The sequence below is a fragment of the Microplitis mediator genome, chromosome 2 (assembly GCF_029852145.1).
Source record: "Microplitis mediator isolate UGA2020A chromosome 2, iyMicMedi2.1, whole genome shotgun sequence".
Taxonomy (NCBI): domain Eukaryota; kingdom Metazoa; phylum Arthropoda; class Insecta; order Hymenoptera; family Braconidae; genus Microplitis; species Microplitis mediator.
Window position 1 is genome coordinate 15,728,897 of NC_079970.1, and position 18,047 is coordinate 15,746,943.

Sequence of the window (18,047 nt, forward strand, 5' to 3'; positions counted from 1 at the left end):
AGCTCCTCAACCTTCCTTAATAAATTCTGGTTCACATGATCAGCACACCAATCAGCAAGGGATGTTGTGGGTGTAATTTCACGGCTTGTGGTGTTGAAAGATTTGGTTCCATCAACGACGTCATTAATTTTTTAATTTCTGAATTTGCACATAAATTCGACGTTGATTTTCACCCCAGCAACATCTCCCAACATTTCTTGGTTTTTTTCAAATACCAAGTTTCGAGAGTCATTTAAAAATTATCTCAAATCCGTATAAGAAAGATTTGTGACACATCGAGTTCGAATGTTATTAGAGAAAGCGTTATCGAGATCTTGCCATTTGATGAGTCGATGACGCATTCTCAAATCACCACCTGTAGCCAGACCACTGAGCGAATTGATCGTCATACCAGCACAAAAGCACTTATACTTACTTATACTTGCTTATACCTGCTCAACAGCTTCTTTTAATTTTAACACTTGATTGTGGATCTGCCAAAATAGTCTTCAAGTATTTAAGTGTATTCAACACACATCTGATAGCACCTCTGGCAATGTTCTTCATTCACTGACTCTAACTGGAAATCGTTGTATGATTGTGCAACAGAATTCACCAAAACGTAAAGTGCATCAACTAACCGCGCCATTTTAAATAATATTCTTTTATCAATAGTTCACAATGAAAAAAATATGTCTTTTGCACTAAAAACTATTAAATAAGTGTCAGTTGCACAAAAATTAAAACTAATAAGGATCAGTTGCACAAAAATTAAAACTGAAAAGTGTCGGACAAAAAATTATAAACTAATAAGTGTCAGTTGCAAAAAAAATTAAAAACTAATAGGTGTCAGTTGCACAAAAAAATAAAACTAATAAGTGTCAGTCGCACTAAAAATTAGTGTCTTTGGCATTAAAAATAATGTCTATGCACTTCACTTTAACTAAAAATTGTTCATAATTTTTTATAAAAAAAATTATTTAAAAAACCGTAGAGAACTTCACAGAGAACTTTAACACAGTAAAACGTCAAAGAATAAATATAATTTTTGAGCAGAGATTCGTACTTCATCCAGAGACTCTTACTTCATTTTGTGGAGTATGCTCTCACGCGCCTCTTTTATAGCTGGGAGACGACTCATCAACTGCGCAGTAGAAAGTTCTAGGACAACCTGTGACGTCATAAATGACGCAGTAAAAATAGATGTCGCCCAAAAAGTGCAAACATTACCAAACAAAAAGTAATGAAATCCCCTAAAATAACGTGACAACATAACCTGAAACGCCAGGCGGCACGACGAATAGTATGACGTCACCTACTACGCAGTGTGAAAATCAAACAAAGAAAACGAGTTTATTCCTGCACATAAATGAGTCATCCGTTTGAAAAATAAATCTTCTGGAACTTTCTACTCCGCAGTTTTAAAATCAAACAAAGGAAACGAGTTTATTCCCGCATATATATGAGTCATCAGTCTAAAAATAGATTTTCTACTGCGCAGTTTTAAAATTAATCAATGAAATTGAAATATTATTAATTTATAAAATAGTGTGGTGGGAAATGATAATAAATAGCTGTGTTGGATTTTTTAATTATTCAGTAATTCATTGTCTGTTGCCGAGATACGATCTATCAAAATAGAAATGATAATAGATGTTCAAGGGTTTCAAAGGCTCGCACAATCAGTTTATTGTCAAAGAACTTGCTTCAATTACAGTTCAACATAAAATTGGTGGTGTTGACGAAATGTCATGTACGTTATTCAAACCACCTTGTGATTGGACATTATAATGAAATCAGTGTCAACGCTTAAATACTTGGGTAACATATAATCATCATGGAATCACCTGGGATGCTGGAAAAACATCATATTTGAAGCTAAAAGATACAATTGAACATGTGACTTATAATTACGAATATATTTATGTAAAAGGTTTTGAAAAAAAATTATGGATCAAGAATTAATTGGAAGTGAAAAAATTGTATTTGATTTCGATGATTTCAAAGTTACCGCGGTGAAAAATACAAAATTGTTAAAAAATAATTTTTGTGAATATCACTGTAAATTGAACAATAATAATAATAATAATAACTTGTGTGCTCTGGAAAATGTAAAAATTAAAAAAAAAAAATTAGATTTTTAAGTAATTAATAAAATTGAACTTGAGGTTATTCTACTTTATCTTTATTTTTTTTCCATTTTCTTACAATCATTATTATTATTTCCAAAGATTTACATTTTTATAAACTAGAAAACAGTTTAATGATTTAACATCTATAATTAATTATTATTTTAATTGAATTATTAAATAATTTAAAATGCATCCTGGAAGTCAAAACTGATGGTAAGTTGACATCACATTTTGATGACAACAATTTCATAGATTGAATTTACCACCACCATTAACGATCAGATGTATCGATTTTACATTTCCCGAGTTTGTAAAAAAAATCGGTCTATCGGTTGACCCTGCGGGCCAGCCCTAAAACTTCCCGCTATTTTCGAGCTCTTTGAGCTCAAAAACATTGTTGTGAATACATTTTCGAGCTCTTCAAGTGCGATAATACTTTTGTATGCCGTTGTCTTCGAAAAAAACCCGTTTCTAACGATTTTTTCTCCAACGATATCTCTCAATCGAATTGACCGATTAAGACAGTTGAGGTAGTGATCGACGCGTTTTAGCAAGTTCTAAAGCTGATCAAATTTTGAAATTGATTTATTGAGTCGTTTTTTGAGAAATTTCAAAAAAACTAAAAATAAAATTTTTTTCAATGCTTCCGTTAACGGTTTCTCTTGAACGAATGAACCGATTTTTAAGGTTGAGGTGGCAGTCGACGCGTTTTATTGAATTCTAGTGCTGATTAGATTTTGGAATTGATTGATCGCACCATGTTCAAATATTAAAATAATTAGATGGAAAATTGATTTATTCTATACATAATTATGAAGAAAAATTAACTTTGTCACGTCCGATTAATATTGATAACTTTCAAAATAATTTTTTTTTATTCATGAAAAAATTTTATAACACAACGAGTCAAGTCAACATCAGAACATTTCTTAATTAGAAAAATATTAAAAGTGGGAAGAATTATGCATGCACAGAAAAAAAAATTGACTTGATTCAAGTGAAACATTCTTAAATCAAGAATACTAGTTTGAAAAATTTCATTTTTTTTTGCTTCAAAAATTTATTCCTTGGCTCAAGGAGTTTCAAGATTCTTAAATTAAGATCTGTATATGCTTGGTTCAAAAGTACATTTTTTTCACACAATAAATTCAACTCTCAAACCAAGTATCAGATTTACTTGGGTGAAGTAAAAATTTTAACGCCAAATGGCGCCTCGATGAGTATATCGTATTTGCTTGTTTTTCTTAATTCTCAGTTAGTTGTAGTTAATTTTGAATTCTAGGTTTACAACTATGTATGAACATCAAAACATAAATCTCGCCGTTGATAATTATTTTTGTTTAATGGATATAAATATGAACAAATTTCGTTATCATGATACCTACCCTAAAGTAGTAAATAATTACTGTGTTCAAAATTTAAATATTTTCAGAGTAAATGTATTTAATTGTCAATGCTTATTTACTGGGTTACCTCAAATTTTCTATTATTGAAAATGTAGCTATTGAACGAAAATATTATTTAAATTTTTAGCATAAATAAATTTTTTTTTAAATGACAATATGCATTAAACTTCCAATTTTAAAATTAGTGTAAGTAACTATTGTAATAATAAACTGATTAATAATTTTAAAAAATATATTTGTATATTTTCCAATCGAGTAAAATAACATTCTGATTCAAAACATGCGCTATACTCAAACTAAGTCGGTATCATTCTGAGTCAATATTATCGGCCTCAAACCAAGAGAAAAAAATTCTTGGGAGAAATAAATAGAAAATAAATATAATAAGAAACAAATATGCATCTTATTTGAACACAACAAACGCTTCTTTCAAGAATAAACTTTTTGAAAGAAAAATTTTTATTCTCCATTGAAAAGTTATAATTTATTTATTCAAGAATGAACTTTTTTTTGAATTGAGAAATTTAGATGTTTTGAAACAAGAATGACATTTTGAAGAAAATAATTTACTTGAACCAAGTTAATTTTTTTTTCTGTGTGCGCCCACCAAGATAAGATAATTTTGGGCCCGAAAAAAAAAAAAGGAAACTGTCGCTCTCTTTTGGCTGCAATCATCAAAGAGTGAACAAGATTTTTTTTACAATGCAGAAAAAGAAAAGGAAAAGAGTTAGTTAAACGAGTATAAGTACTACATCATGTATTCACACTGGGAAACCAGGTATAATTGAAATATTAAATGAATTTGAAATGTTCAGTTTAGAAATATCAGAATTACAAAATTAAAATTCGAACACGCGTAGTTTGAAATTAAAATATTAAATGGAAATGTTCAGTTAATTATATCAGAATTACAAAATTAAAATTCGAACACGTGTTTTACGTGTTGTCTAAAATTAAAATGTTAAATGAAAGTTTGAAATGTTCAGTTAGTTATATCAGATTTACAAAATGAAAACTCGAACACGTGTTGTCTATAATTAAAATGTTAAATGAAAGTTTGAAATAAACAAGTAATCATATCAGAATTACAAAGTTAAAATTCAAGCACGTGTTGTCTAAAATTAAATATTAAATGAAAGTTTGAAATGTTCAGTTAGTTATATCAGAATTACAAAATTAAAATTCGAGCATATGTAATTTGAAATTTGTTGAGAATGACAAAGCTCATGAGTCATAGGTTGGGTATGATAAGAGGATAAATATGTCTATGGTGTGTTTTATTGTATCTATAAGTAATGGCGCTAGAGATAAGTGAGTCAGTCTATCCTGTGAGGTATCACAGACTAGTCGCATTAACAATTGTCTATCGCGTGCATAATTAATTTGTATCTTTACTTATAATTATCTTTTATATCAATATATTATTAATTACAAGATGAAATGAAAGTGTTAATTATTCGAACCGTCTCTCAAATCCTTGGTACATAATAACAGGTTATGGGCCCAGGGTACGCTTCTAGTATGTTCTGGCGTGGGTTCCTTCGAATTTTGGAAAAAGAGAGACAGCTTAAAAAAATTTTTTTTTTTGAAGTAAAAGTGTAACTCGAGTATAAAATTAATTAACGGTGGTGACGTGTTTGTGATTTGAGGAAGAAATTTCTGGTAGTAGTTGATCGTCGTGAGGCACAGGATTGTGGAGACGCTACGGAATCAAAAATGGCGGCGACGTTTCATATTGACACGCTCATTGGCGAAAATTACAACACGTGGAAGGTGCAAATGAGGTCCGTTCTCAAGGAAGCTGAACTTTGGGACCACATTGAAGGCCCGAATTCAGTAAAACCAGAGCCTATAGATACAAATTATGCCGAATGGTTTAAGAAAGACTCTAAAGCAGAGGCTAAAATTTTATTGTCGATATGCAAGAGTAATTACGCAGCGGTAGATGGACTTGATACAGCGCGCGAGATCTGGGAGAAGTTAAGAAGTTTGCATCAGTCAAAAGGTCCGGCGCGAAAAGCGTCACTTTTGAAGAAGATTATTCTAACCAAGCTACCGGAGGGCGGCGATCTTCGAAAACATGTTACAGATTTCTCAGATGCAGTGAAGGAGCTGAATGAAATTGGGCTGAAAATAAATGATGAAGTGTTGGCCATTATTTTAATGTATAGCCTGCCAGCTTCCTTTTCTATGTTCAGGACCGCGATGGAGTCCAGGGACGAGATGCCAACGACGGAAATACTAAAAGTGAAAATTCTAGAAGAATTCGAGGGTCGTGAATCGGAACCTGCAGGACAAGGAGCGCTGTACAGAAGATGGCGGAATCAACGTGAGCAGCCAAGGCGGGAAAATAACGTGGACAAACGCCAAGAAAAAGGAAATAGACCTGACGGAAAGGGGCCAGAATGCTACTGTTGCCATAAGTTCGGACACATAGCCAAAAACTGTCCAGAGAAGAATAAAAGGCGACGCCAATGGGCTAAGCGGGTTCAAGACACCAAAGAAGAAACGAAGGACACGTTTATGCCGAGTACAAGTGAAGAGGCAAACTATAGTCAAGGAATTGGTGACTCATAGTGCATCGATAGTGGTTGCACAAGTCACATGTGCAACGAGAAACAAATGTTCAAAGAATTATTAAATATAGATAGCCCGAACTAGGAATCGAACCCAGACCATGTCGGTATCGCGCCGAGTGCTCTACCAGTTGACCTATCCGGTCCTATACTATGTGAGACAATGCCGGGACGCAATAAATAATGTAGAAATTAGTAACTCGTCGAAGAAAGCTATTGATATTTGGCACGAAAGACTTGGACACGTGAATGAGCACGATTTAAAAGTGATGTTAAAAAACGGTTTAGTACACGGTATGAAATTCAGTAATAGTGAAAAATTATCCGAATGTGACGTCTGTGCGCGTGAAAAACTTACAAGCAAGCCCTTCCCAACGGGCAAAAAATATTTTGTGACCTTCATTGACAACAAATCCAGGTGGTGTGAAGTTTATTTTATTAAAAACAAAAATGAAGTCCTTGAAGTATTTAAAAGATATAAAGCAGAAGCAGAGACAGTTACGGGGTGTAAAATAAAGTTTCTTCAATCGGACAACGGACTGGAATACGTGAACCGTGAATTTGATCAGGTGTTGAGGTCAAATGGAATAAAACGAAGGTTAACGGTTCCGCACACTCCACAGCAGAACGGTGTTGCGGAGCGAAAGAATAGAACTTTGGTCGAAATGGCTCGCTGCATGATGCGGCAAGCAGGAAGTTCTCCAGCTTTTTGGGCAGAAGCCGTAAACACGGCTTGTTATGTGCGTAATAGATGTCCAACCTCAGCGCTACATGGTGGAATACCATTCACTGAATGGACCGGAAAGATTCCGACGGTAAATTTCATGCAAGTTTTTGGCGCGAAAGTTTTCGTCAAGGACAAAAACCCAAATAAAGGCAAGTTTGACTCTCGGGCCATCGAGGGTATTTTTACTGGATATGACACTGAGTCCAAAGCCTACAGAGTGTACGTCCAAACTACAAAGAAGATAATTGTGAGTCGTGATGTGAAATTCATGACTAAGTTTGGTTTTGAACATGAATACCAAGAAATTTTTGATGACAACTGTGGTGAGAATGTAGTTGTCGATATTAGACACTCGAGTGACAGCGAAGAAGGCCGAAGTGAACCCGAAGAAAACCAAGAGGAACCGGTAGAGGAGCCAAGAAGAACCTTACGAGCAGTGAGGGGAACTGCGCGGAAAATACGCGCAGAAGACCAAGAGCTCAACGCAGTGCCAAGGAAGAAAATTACGAAGAAAAGGACAGCGACACTCTCATGGGACAGACTAGTGGGTCCGTCAAAAAGAGGACGAGGACGCCCTAGACTTGTACGTACAGGCAAAGCAGGTAGACCTCGTAAAGAGTACTCATCTCATCCGGATCAAGATGTGGAAAATGATGATACTTTCGAGGAGGACAGCGAAGAAGAAAGCTCAGAGCCAGAATCACTAGGGAGTGATGACGTGTTCGTCAACGTGGCGACGAACGCTCCAAGTAGTTGGAGAGAAGCCGAGCAAGGTCCTGAAGCCGAAGGATGGAGAAAAGCTATAGAGAAAGAAATGATCGCTCTGATTAAAAATTGTACCTGGAAAATAGTTCCTAGACCAGCTAATAGAAAGGTGATAGGAAATAGATTTGTTTTATGTACTAAAGACACAACTCAAGGAGAAATCAAAAAAGCCAGATTGGTCGCAAAAGGTTGCTCACAACGGCCAGGGGAGGATTTTTATGAAACCTATTCCCCCGTTGTGAGAACAACGTCAATAAGATTACTATCAGCGCTTGCAGCTGAACTCGGATTAGAAATACATCAAATGGACGTCGTTACGGCGTACCTCAACGGTGAACTCGAGGAGGACGTCTACATGGAAATTCCGGAAGTGCTGAGTGAAATTCTGGAAAATGTTATTAAATGTAGTAGTGAGTATGCGAGTTCGGTAGTTGAGAATGCAAAAGAATGGAAAAGAGATTTAAGTAACATGAAAGACTGTGTGTGTTTGCTAAAAAAGTCTTTGTATGGCTTAAAACAGTCAGGTTTACGATGGTATTTAAAGCTTGTGCATAAATTTAAATCATTAGGCTTCAAATCAATATTACAAGATCCATGTCTGTTCGTGTCACGTAAAAATGAAAAAATCATGTTAATTACAGTATATGTAGACGATATGTTATTTGCAACTGACGACGAAGATTGGTTAAAAGAGATTAAGAAACAACTGTCTGAAAATTTTGAAATGAAAGATTTAGGTAAAGCAAATCAGTGTTTGGGTATTAAATTTACGCGTGATGATAATCAGGGTGTTTCTTTGAGTCAAAGATTGTATGCTGAGAGAGTGCTAGAGCGCTTTGGTATGAGTGCTTGTAATCCAGCAGCAACACCGATCGAAGTAGATTGTAAGTTAGTAAAAAATAAAATACCAAATGCTGAACAGATGTCTAAATATCCGTTCCAAAGTGCTATTGGATCATTAATGTTTTTGGCGGTCACTACAAGACCAGATTTATCATACGCGGTTAATTATCTAAGTCAGTTTAATAATAACTACGATGAAACTCATTGGAAAGCGGTAAAACGTGTATTTAGATATCTTGAGGGGACGCTTGATTGTGGATTAGCTTTCGAAAGAACCGGGCTAGAATTATTTGGACTAGTTGATGCCAGCTGGGGGTCATGTATGAATGATCGTAGATCATACTCTGGGTATGCTTTTATTTTGGCTGGGTCACCGATAAGCTGGGAGGCGCGTAAACAAAGAACCTCGGCACAATCGAGTACTGAGGCTGAATATTTAGCAATTTCAGAAGCGACAAAAGAAGCTATGTATTTACGCGGTGTGCTTGAAAGTCTCGGATTCCCTCGCGAATGTATAACTATGTTTAATGATAATCTGGGAGCAATAAGACTTACAGAGAGTGATGCGTTCCATGCGAGAACAAAACACATAGATGTAAGGCACCATTTTATACGTGATGCTCGTAGAGAAGGTATTATAAATATAAAACATTTGAGAACTGAAAAAATGCCCGCTGACATGCTGACTAAAGGTCTTGGAAAATTGAAACATCGTGATTGTATGAACAATTTGGGCATGTCATGGGTATATGAAAGCGAGTAATAATCTCATGACTTTGAGGGGAGGTGTTGAGAATGACAAAGCTCATGAGTCATAGGTTAGGTATGATAAGAGGATAAATATGTCTATGGTGTGTTTTATTGTATCTATAAGTAATGGCGCTAGAGATAAGTGAGTCAGTCTATCCTGTGAGGTATCACAGACTAGTCGCATGAACAATTGTCTATCGCGTGCATAATTAATTGGTATCTTTACTTATAATTATCTTTTATATCAATATATTATTAATTACAAGACGAAACGAAAGTGTTAATTATTCGAACCGTCTCTCAAATCCTTGGTACATAATAACAAAACTAAAATAGTGAATATAATTATGAATCTTGTGAATTAGAGTCGGCTGACAAGCCACCTGTCTTTGGATTATAATTGAAATTTATTTGAACCAGGAGGTAATTCCAACATTGTTATTAAAAGCATAATCATCAAACCTCAACATTTTTGTAATTGAATCGATAATGTAGTTAGAAATTAAAATTTAAATATCGTTTTACTAATTTAAAATTAAATCTATCCTCAATAAAAGATCTCTGGGGTTCCCGGTCTATAGGCTTCGGCTTGGACCAAATACCCATGAAAACATTAATTTATGTCAATTTCTGACATACAACTTAAAAAAAATTCTTTTATATTAATAAGTACTTTCTAATTCTTTTACTAATTTACGTAAAAAAATTTTTCCTACATGATTAATTAGGGTGTGGTGCATCCCTACAGAGAATTTCTCTACATTATAAAATTTCACTAAGTTTTTCCCTACACGAATCAACTCTACAGATAAATTTTTACATCGCAACAACCCAACAGAAGATTATTTTCACATCGGTCCATCTCTACATGAGAATATCTCTCATATTGAAAATCTCTACAGCGATCATTTTTACATATACCCTCGCGGTCCTGCAACCACCGTGGAACCACTGTGGATCCACTGTGGTTTCGTGACATTTCACCACAGTTGATCCACAGTGGATCCACAGTGTATCCACGGTGAATCCACAGTGAATCCACGACGAAACCACGGTGGATCCACGGTGAATCCACGACAAAACCACGGTGGATCCACGGTGAATCCACGACAAAACCACGGTGGATCCACAGTAGATCCATTGTGGATTCACCGTGGTTTTTCCGTGGATCCACCGTGGATCCACCGTGGTTTTACCGTGGTTTGACGCGAGATCTTGACATGAATTTTTCAGTTGAAATAGTGACAAATGAAGACGTTTCTAAAAATCTAACTCAAGTAAAAAAATTTTTTCCGTAGTTTTACCGGGTGAAAACGTAAAATGAATTTTTGTACGCGTGTAATTCAAATGGAAAAATAGAAATTCATTGAATCTCATTAAGAACTGAGATATAAAGCTGTGCTTTGAAGGGAATTTTTTTTTGTCTAAAAGCAGTTTTTTCTTCGGACCACTCTAGTATGTATAAATAATAGTGATACTTTACATAATTTTTTTATCGACTTAATTAACCTAAAACATGATGCAGCAATCATAAGACTTTTTGTCCAACTTTCGGTAAATAATAATTAACGTTACCTCGTTGATTTTCAACAACCTCACGAATAAAATTATCTATAACATTGTTTTGGAGTGATAACTTTTACGTAATTTTATTGATCAATTCCTGAAAACTAACTAGTAATTTTATTCAAACACGATATCAAATGTTGCAAAGCATGTAATAATTAGCTGATTTGCTCAAAAAATTCTGTGGACGAAGTTTTTCGAAATTCAAAAACTTTTTATCCCAATTTTCTTTTTAAGGGGTTAGGGGTACTCAGGGGTATGAAAAAATGATGATTTTCAATAATTTTTTTTTTGTAGTTAATTACTTTATTTGACAAAAATAAAAACATAGCTTTATTAGAACACGTTTCGATTTGACTTCACGAAAATTTCAAAAAAAAAAATTAATAATTCAAAAAGTTATCGCTGTTTTTGTAGAGCCCGTTCCTCCCGAAGTCCTTTGCGGTGATCATCATAAGTCCTTGGAGATTCATCTAAAATCAATCGGACAAGAAAAATTAGTTTTATTAATAGATAATCTTGTGCCTGATCGAAGCTTTTTTTTTTTTTTTCGAAATTAACAAAATGGCGGCCTCAGGAAATTTTTTTCAAATTTTCGAGAAAAAAACCGACAGTTTATTGTTAAAAAAAAATCGAAATTTTTGAAAAAAAAAAAAATCCTTCGATCAGGCACGAGTTTTTAATGTATTTCAAAAGTACAATAAATTTTATTGAAATCTACCGAGCAGTTTTTAAGTTACAGTGATCACCAGTTCAGAAAACATAGTTTTGAGAAAAACGCATTTAAAGTTTTGCTATGGATTTATGTCGAATTATAAGAATTATTTAATAACTTACACTGAGTCATCTATTCCTGGACCATATAATAGCTCTTCAGCCGACATAGCAGCTTCCAAAATATCGATTTGCTGGTGCCTACGTTGCAATCGACCTTCTCGGGTGTTATCATTAGCGCGCTTATCTGCTACTTTGATACGTGCAGCATCCATTCTTTCTGCATACCGATGAGAATTAGGCCCACAATTAAGTCCTAGTGTATTCATCAAGACTAATAATGAATTTATACCCTCATTAAATATACACATAGCAACGTATGCAGCTATTTGTACGATAGTAAAACTAGTATTTACCGTTTTTGGACATATTTTCCATACTAGTTGGTTAAAGCTTTCATTATTATTCTGATTGAATCCACCTACACATCTTGAAAGTAAATTTTCATTACTAAGATCTTCGTATATAGGCTTGATAGCTTTTAAAACATCAGAAGGTAAAGGAGAATAATCGTGAGAAAAGGTATCAAGCTCTCCTCTTGCTTCAGCGCGCTGGTAAGAGCACCAAGATTCTTCGCCTTTTGGACACATATCATGATTCGGTTTTTCATCACTCGAGCCGTAGTGATAAAAGGTTGCCATTATAGCAGATTTCATATTTTCAATAGAATCACAATGCCGGCGTATTGCTAAACCATAGTACACAGTTAGTTTGTCTATTAATTTTCCTGTGAGCTTACCTCGACCACCAAGACCTTTTTGTTTACTCTTCAGCGTACGTAATCGACTCCCCATCCGCTTTTGGACATGCCCTATACATTCCTTTTTATTTACAGTTGTATTTTCGTAAGGATCTGATTTTATAATTCCTGAATAGGTCTTGGAGTCACCATCACCAATATAGTTGGCATACTTAACTCCATATTTAGTTTCAGAATACGAAAACATTTCGACCATCGCATCCACCTCCATTTTCCCAGAAGACCCTTGATGATTAGCAGAACACACATCTTCATGCGATTGATACCATTCCTCGAACTCAACAGTATTTGTTTTTTTTTTCCAATACTCACATAGCTTACAATATGCACTTTTAATGTTTATGTCAAGAATCTTTCCAGTAAAATAGCCAATTATAGAAGAAACTCCAAATGACGATGTATATCCCCGTTTTTGCCAGGTTCCATCTCCCGATACAGTTAGATGATTTATATCTTCATTTTCAGTTGTTGGCATTGCTTGCTTTTCTTCATTCACAGCTTTCGTCATGAAGGTTTCTGCGACGGCTTTACTACAATTCAAAATCTGTTTCAGTAAAATTGTATGCGTAGATTTATCTAAAAAAGACGGCATGTCCATCAGGCCGCAAAACTTGCACAATCCTTCGTATCCTATTCCTAGTATTCTCATTACAAAAATGAAACGTCTGTTTATTTCATAAGAATGCCCAACGAAAGAACAGGAAGGAATATATTCATTTCCACAGTTATTACATGCAACTACAATTTTGAATCCCAGCCCACGTGTACTTGCTGTTTGAAACACTACATTTCCATCACATTTTTTACATTTTATAAGAGCAGAAATTGCAGTGAATACCTGAATAAAATTTATTATTCGAAATTCAGTACTGCTGTCTTCAGGTACATCATCTTCAGTGTTTTGTTTTAATTTTTTAGAAGATGTACTCTGAATACTTTCATCACGTTCGGCTGTTTTCGGATTAAAAACATTCTTTCTTTTGACTGAACGCGACTTATTAATTTTTTCAGAACTCCGAAGTTCTCTTGAAACCTTTCTAGAATCACGTCCCATGGTTAATAATTTAATTCACTTGAGAAATAATTTATCACAAAACTATCGACTGATCAGTGCAACGACTACAGGTATACTGGCAACCAAAAATTATTTTTCAGTTCTTGTACTACCTACAAATTGTGAATATATATATATATATATATATATATATATATATATATATATATATATATATAATTATAAATACATTAAAATGGGGAGATATTCATGACAATGAAACCCGAAAGGTCGGTTGCTTGCAGCTGTTTCTAGCTACCTGCACTCGAATGCCACGTAGCACCCGAGCGTCCTTTGGTCATTGTTAAATAACTCGAAAAGAATTTGTCGGATTCACTTCAAATTTTCACACAATATTTTTAAAATATTATACTTTAAGAAAATGCAAAAAAAAAAAAATCGATTTTTTGAAAATTCTGACTACCCCTAACCCCTTAATTATGTATTTGTTAATTAGCAAAATTTGTAAAAATGAAAGTAAACAATAAAACCTCGATAATTCTTAAGATAAGATTAAAGTACTCAAAGTCAATTTTGTTCTCCATTAAGCAATAAACAATTTCAGTTTTGTTTCAATGCTTCAGCTCAATTTTTTTCTGCACAATGAGAGAAATTATTCGGAAAAAAGAGATATTCTTGTGTTTGAAGAGTTAGTATCTTAATAACTAAAAGTTATATTGACATTAAATTTATTTGTATGTTGTTATATAAATAATCATATAAAAGTCAATAAATAATTGAGCTGAAACATTAAAAAAAATTTTCTCAAAATCTTTTTATAAACATTCACTTAAAACTAAATAAATAAATGATCAAGAGTTTAAAATTATAGCTTAATTTATTTATTGTTTCATGATCAACAATAAAGACTTGAAGGGTCATGGTCGTATCTTCGATAGTTTATAAGTTATAATAATTATTAGAATGAGAAACACGGAAGAAAACTGCAAGTTCGAAACATGAGAACTTTATAAATTATAGAAAAAATATAAAAAAATTTTTATTCTTAAAAAATCACACATGACCGTTTTTGTATATTTTTATAGTATTTAAAAAAAATATAATTTTTTTAAATTTTAAAATCATAAATAATCAACAGTTAAAAAAAAATAACATGAATATTTTTTTTACATTTTAATAAATATAAAAAACTCCAAATAACACTTTTCACAGCTGCACAAATTTTCTACAGGAAGTTTTAATACACGAAAAAAATTCCTCTGCGGCAGTTAAATTGGTTTTGTTAAATTCTATTAAACTAAAATTGATTTGGGACAACTAAATTTTATTACGTTAACATGATCTATTTTCTCAATTTTTAATAAATGATTTAATAGACTCTATTTGGTTGACATCAATAATTCTCTCTCTAAGATAATAAAATCATTTGGTTAAGTTAAGAAAATATTTATTTAATAGACAAATAAATTATTTTACAGTGCCAACAACCCCAAATATTAAAGCAATATATTATTATATCAACTCTAATAAATATTACTTAGACACAAAAAAAAATATCCATTTAGAATATATATATATATATATATATATATATATATATATATATATATATATATATATATATATATATATATATATATATATATATATATATATATATATATATATATATTAGGGTGATCCAAAAAATAACAAATTTTTTTTTTTTTCTTCCAAACAGGTTCAAAAGTTTCATTTAGATAAAAAAAGACGCCTGTGAAAATTAGAGCTCTTAATATTAACATTAAGAGGTTCCTCATCGCACTTTTCTATTTTCCATAAGAATAACATGGGAAAAATTTTTTTTACGTCTTCTGATTTTTATAAGTAGCTAACGATGCGTCATAGGAATAATTGGCAGGCATATTTTTGTAGGAAATTGAATGCTCTACAAAAAAAGATTCCTATCATTTTTTGAGGAATCTATTTGTTCAAAAGTTATTTGAGGTTGAAGTCGAATTCATATGAAATTTTGAGATTTTCTACTTTTCCGGCGAAACTATCAGACTTATTACAAAATACCATTGGACCTTTTTTGTAGACAATTTTATTCCCTAAAAGTTATTTCGAATAAAGTTTTTTCGAATTCCGCATTGTTTTCTAGTTATTTTTATTCTAATGTGATGCTCATAAAAAAATAGTCTTCTGATCGATTTTAAGAGCTTGACATTAAAATAAAAATAACTAGAAAGCAATGCGGAATTCGAAAAAACTTTATTAAAAATAACTTTTAGGGAATAAAATTGTCTACAAAAAAGGTCTGATGATATTTTGTAATAAGTCTGATAGTTTCACCGGAAAAGTAGAAAATCTCAAAATTTAATATGAATTCGACTTCAACCTCAAATAACTTTTGAACAAATAGATTCCTCAAAAAATGATAGGAATCTTTTTTTGTAGAGCATTCAATTCCCTACAAAAATATGCCTGCCATTTATTCCTATGACGCATCGTTAGCTACTTATAAAAATCAGAAGACGTAAAAAAAATTTTTCCCATGTTATTCTTATGGGAAATAGAAAAGTGCGATGAGGAACCTCTTAATGTAAATATTAAGAGCTCTAATTTTCACAGGCGTTTTTTTTTATCTAAATGAAACTTTTGAACCTGTTTGGAAGAAAAAAAAAAAAGTTTGTTATTTTTTGGATCACCCTAATATATATATTTGTTCGAGATTAATGAATATATATTTAATCCTAATGATTATTGATTTAAAAAGTTATAATGCTAGGCAGCAGCAGCGGAAGTAGTTCAGTGCTCACCACTAGATCGCGCCCACCTTTTGTAGTGTCCCTGGTAAGATACTTATTTCAGAAGTTATAAATTCTGATCTTGAAGCAATCATGGAATGCGTTACTCGCTGAATGTTAGCTGAGAGATAATAATCCATTTTTGATAGTAATACAGGGGTATCTTGTATTACACTATGACATTAATGTTCTCTTGAACTATTTTTGTCAAAGTACAAAAAATAAATTTTGAGGTGAGACCAAAATATACATACGCGCTTTCGCGCTAAGGCATGTGAAAATCGGTCTTCGGTCACTTACTATCAACCCAGCAAAGATAAATCTAGTTTATAGTAAATTTAATTTTTTAAGACTTATAGCTTTACATCGTAATTCAATTGTAGTTTCACTCTCGAATTTTTCATTTTTTTTATTTGATAGTTGGTAAAATCTATTTTTAGTTAGTGCTTATGTATTAAACGGTATAACTATACCATCAAAGTACGTTGAAAACGTACTGCAAACACGACAAAAAAAACCATAAAACCACTATGAATCCACTGTGGAAACCACCGTGGAACCACGGTGGATAAATGTCACAAAACCACGGTGGATCCACGATGGATCCACGGTGAAACCACGGTGGATTTATTGTGGTTTCAAGACCGCGAGGGTAGCGCTAAGTTCAAACAGTAGAATTTTTGTTGTGACATTTTATTAATAAAGTAGGTTAATTACATAAAAGAAAGAATAAATGAAAGTGAAATTAAATTATTTAAATTTACCGAAGTGATGATTCACCCCAACGCAAATTTAGAAAAACCAGTGATTGCTGGTTTTAAACTGGTGGTCTCGTCTTAACTTTTCGTATCAATTTCGATAACTTTTTTCTGTACTTGAACTTGGTTTCCACTTCGGTTTATATACAGCAACAAGTGTTTATCTTCACTTATTTTAAATCATTGTTCAATAGTACGACGGTTGTCTTGTTCAACAATTAATATTTTGTTAAAAATAAAAAATATAAAGACAACAAAGAATGTTAATTAGATAATAATTGATACAGAAAGTTAACAGAAGACCATCAGTTTCAAAGCAGCAATCGCTGGTTTTTTTTTCAAATTTGCGTTGGGAAGAAATCACTTTGGTAATATTCAAATAATTCAATTTCACTTTCGTTCATTCTTTTTTTTATATAATTAACCTACTTCATTAATAAAATGTCAAAACAAAAATTCTACTGTTTGAACTTAGCGCTATGTAAAAATGATGGCTGTAGAGATTTTCAATATGAGATATATTCTCATGTAGAGATGGAACAATGTGAAAATAATCTTCTGTTGAGTTGTTGCGATGTAAAAATTTATATGTAGAGTTGATTCGTGTAGGGAAAAACTTAGTGAAATTTTATAATGTAGAGAAATTCTCTGTAGGGATGCACCATACCCTTCATTTTTTTATTTACATAATTAATTGTGTGTCTAGAAAAGTAATTTCTTAAAAACTTATTTTCTTTTTTTTGTATCAATACTTTATGAATAAGTTGTTTTTATTTTGACATAATTAATTAGAAGAAATTTAGATTTTTTTTTTCATTTATAATAATTAAAATACTTTTGTGAATTATTTTACTAATCGAGTTAAATAATTGTTTTATTTTGCATAATTAATTATGTCTAAAAATTAATTACTTAAAAAGAAAAAATCGAATTTTTTGATTGCCGGAAAATGAATCGGGAACTAAATGCAGAATTGAGGTTTATTGAAAACCGATTGAATACCCTCATGGTAGTTCCTTTAAGCGTTTACCGATGATACGATGATGAATATCTCCTAGCTAGTGATGTGCGGAAACAGGTGTCACAGATTTTGAGTGGTGGAGAATCCATAAGAAATGGTCCAATCATCGTACTGGAAGGCATATCCATTGAATTGGTGGTTGATGATTCCCGGCAAGAATGGACACTTCAAGTGCCAAATTCGAAC

At 32.7% G+C, this 18,047-nt stretch overlaps 1 protein-coding gene across 3 annotated transcripts; it reads right to left on the reverse strand.

Annotated features, from left to right (window-relative positions):
• Nucleotides 1-11,001: 11,001 nt before the first annotated feature.
• Nucleotides 11,002-13,452, reverse strand: LOC130663666 (uncharacterized). 3 transcript variants are annotated; one of them, XR_008989229.1, is made up of 3 exons: nucleotides 11,875-13,452; nucleotides 11,582-11,774; nucleotides 11,002-11,217 (listed from the first exon to the last, which is right to left on the reverse strand). XR_008989229.1 is itself a non-coding variant. In XM_057463029.1 (2 exons), the coding sequence occupies exons 1-2, from the start codon at nucleotides 13,330-13,332 to the stop codon at nucleotides 11,214-11,216; spliced, it is 1,755 nt and encodes a 584-aa protein (XP_057319012.1). In that variant the 5' UTR covers nucleotides 13,333-13,452; the 3' UTR covers nucleotides 11,011-11,213. The 3 variants fall into 3 exon arrangements, 1 of the variants encoding a protein (XP_057319012.1); XR_008989230.1 differs by having other exon boundaries at nucleotides 11,004-11,217; nucleotides 11,582-11,792; XM_057463029.1 differs by having other exon boundaries at nucleotides 11,011-11,217; nucleotides 11,582-13,452.
• Nucleotides 13,453-18,047: the final 4,595 nt, after the last annotated feature.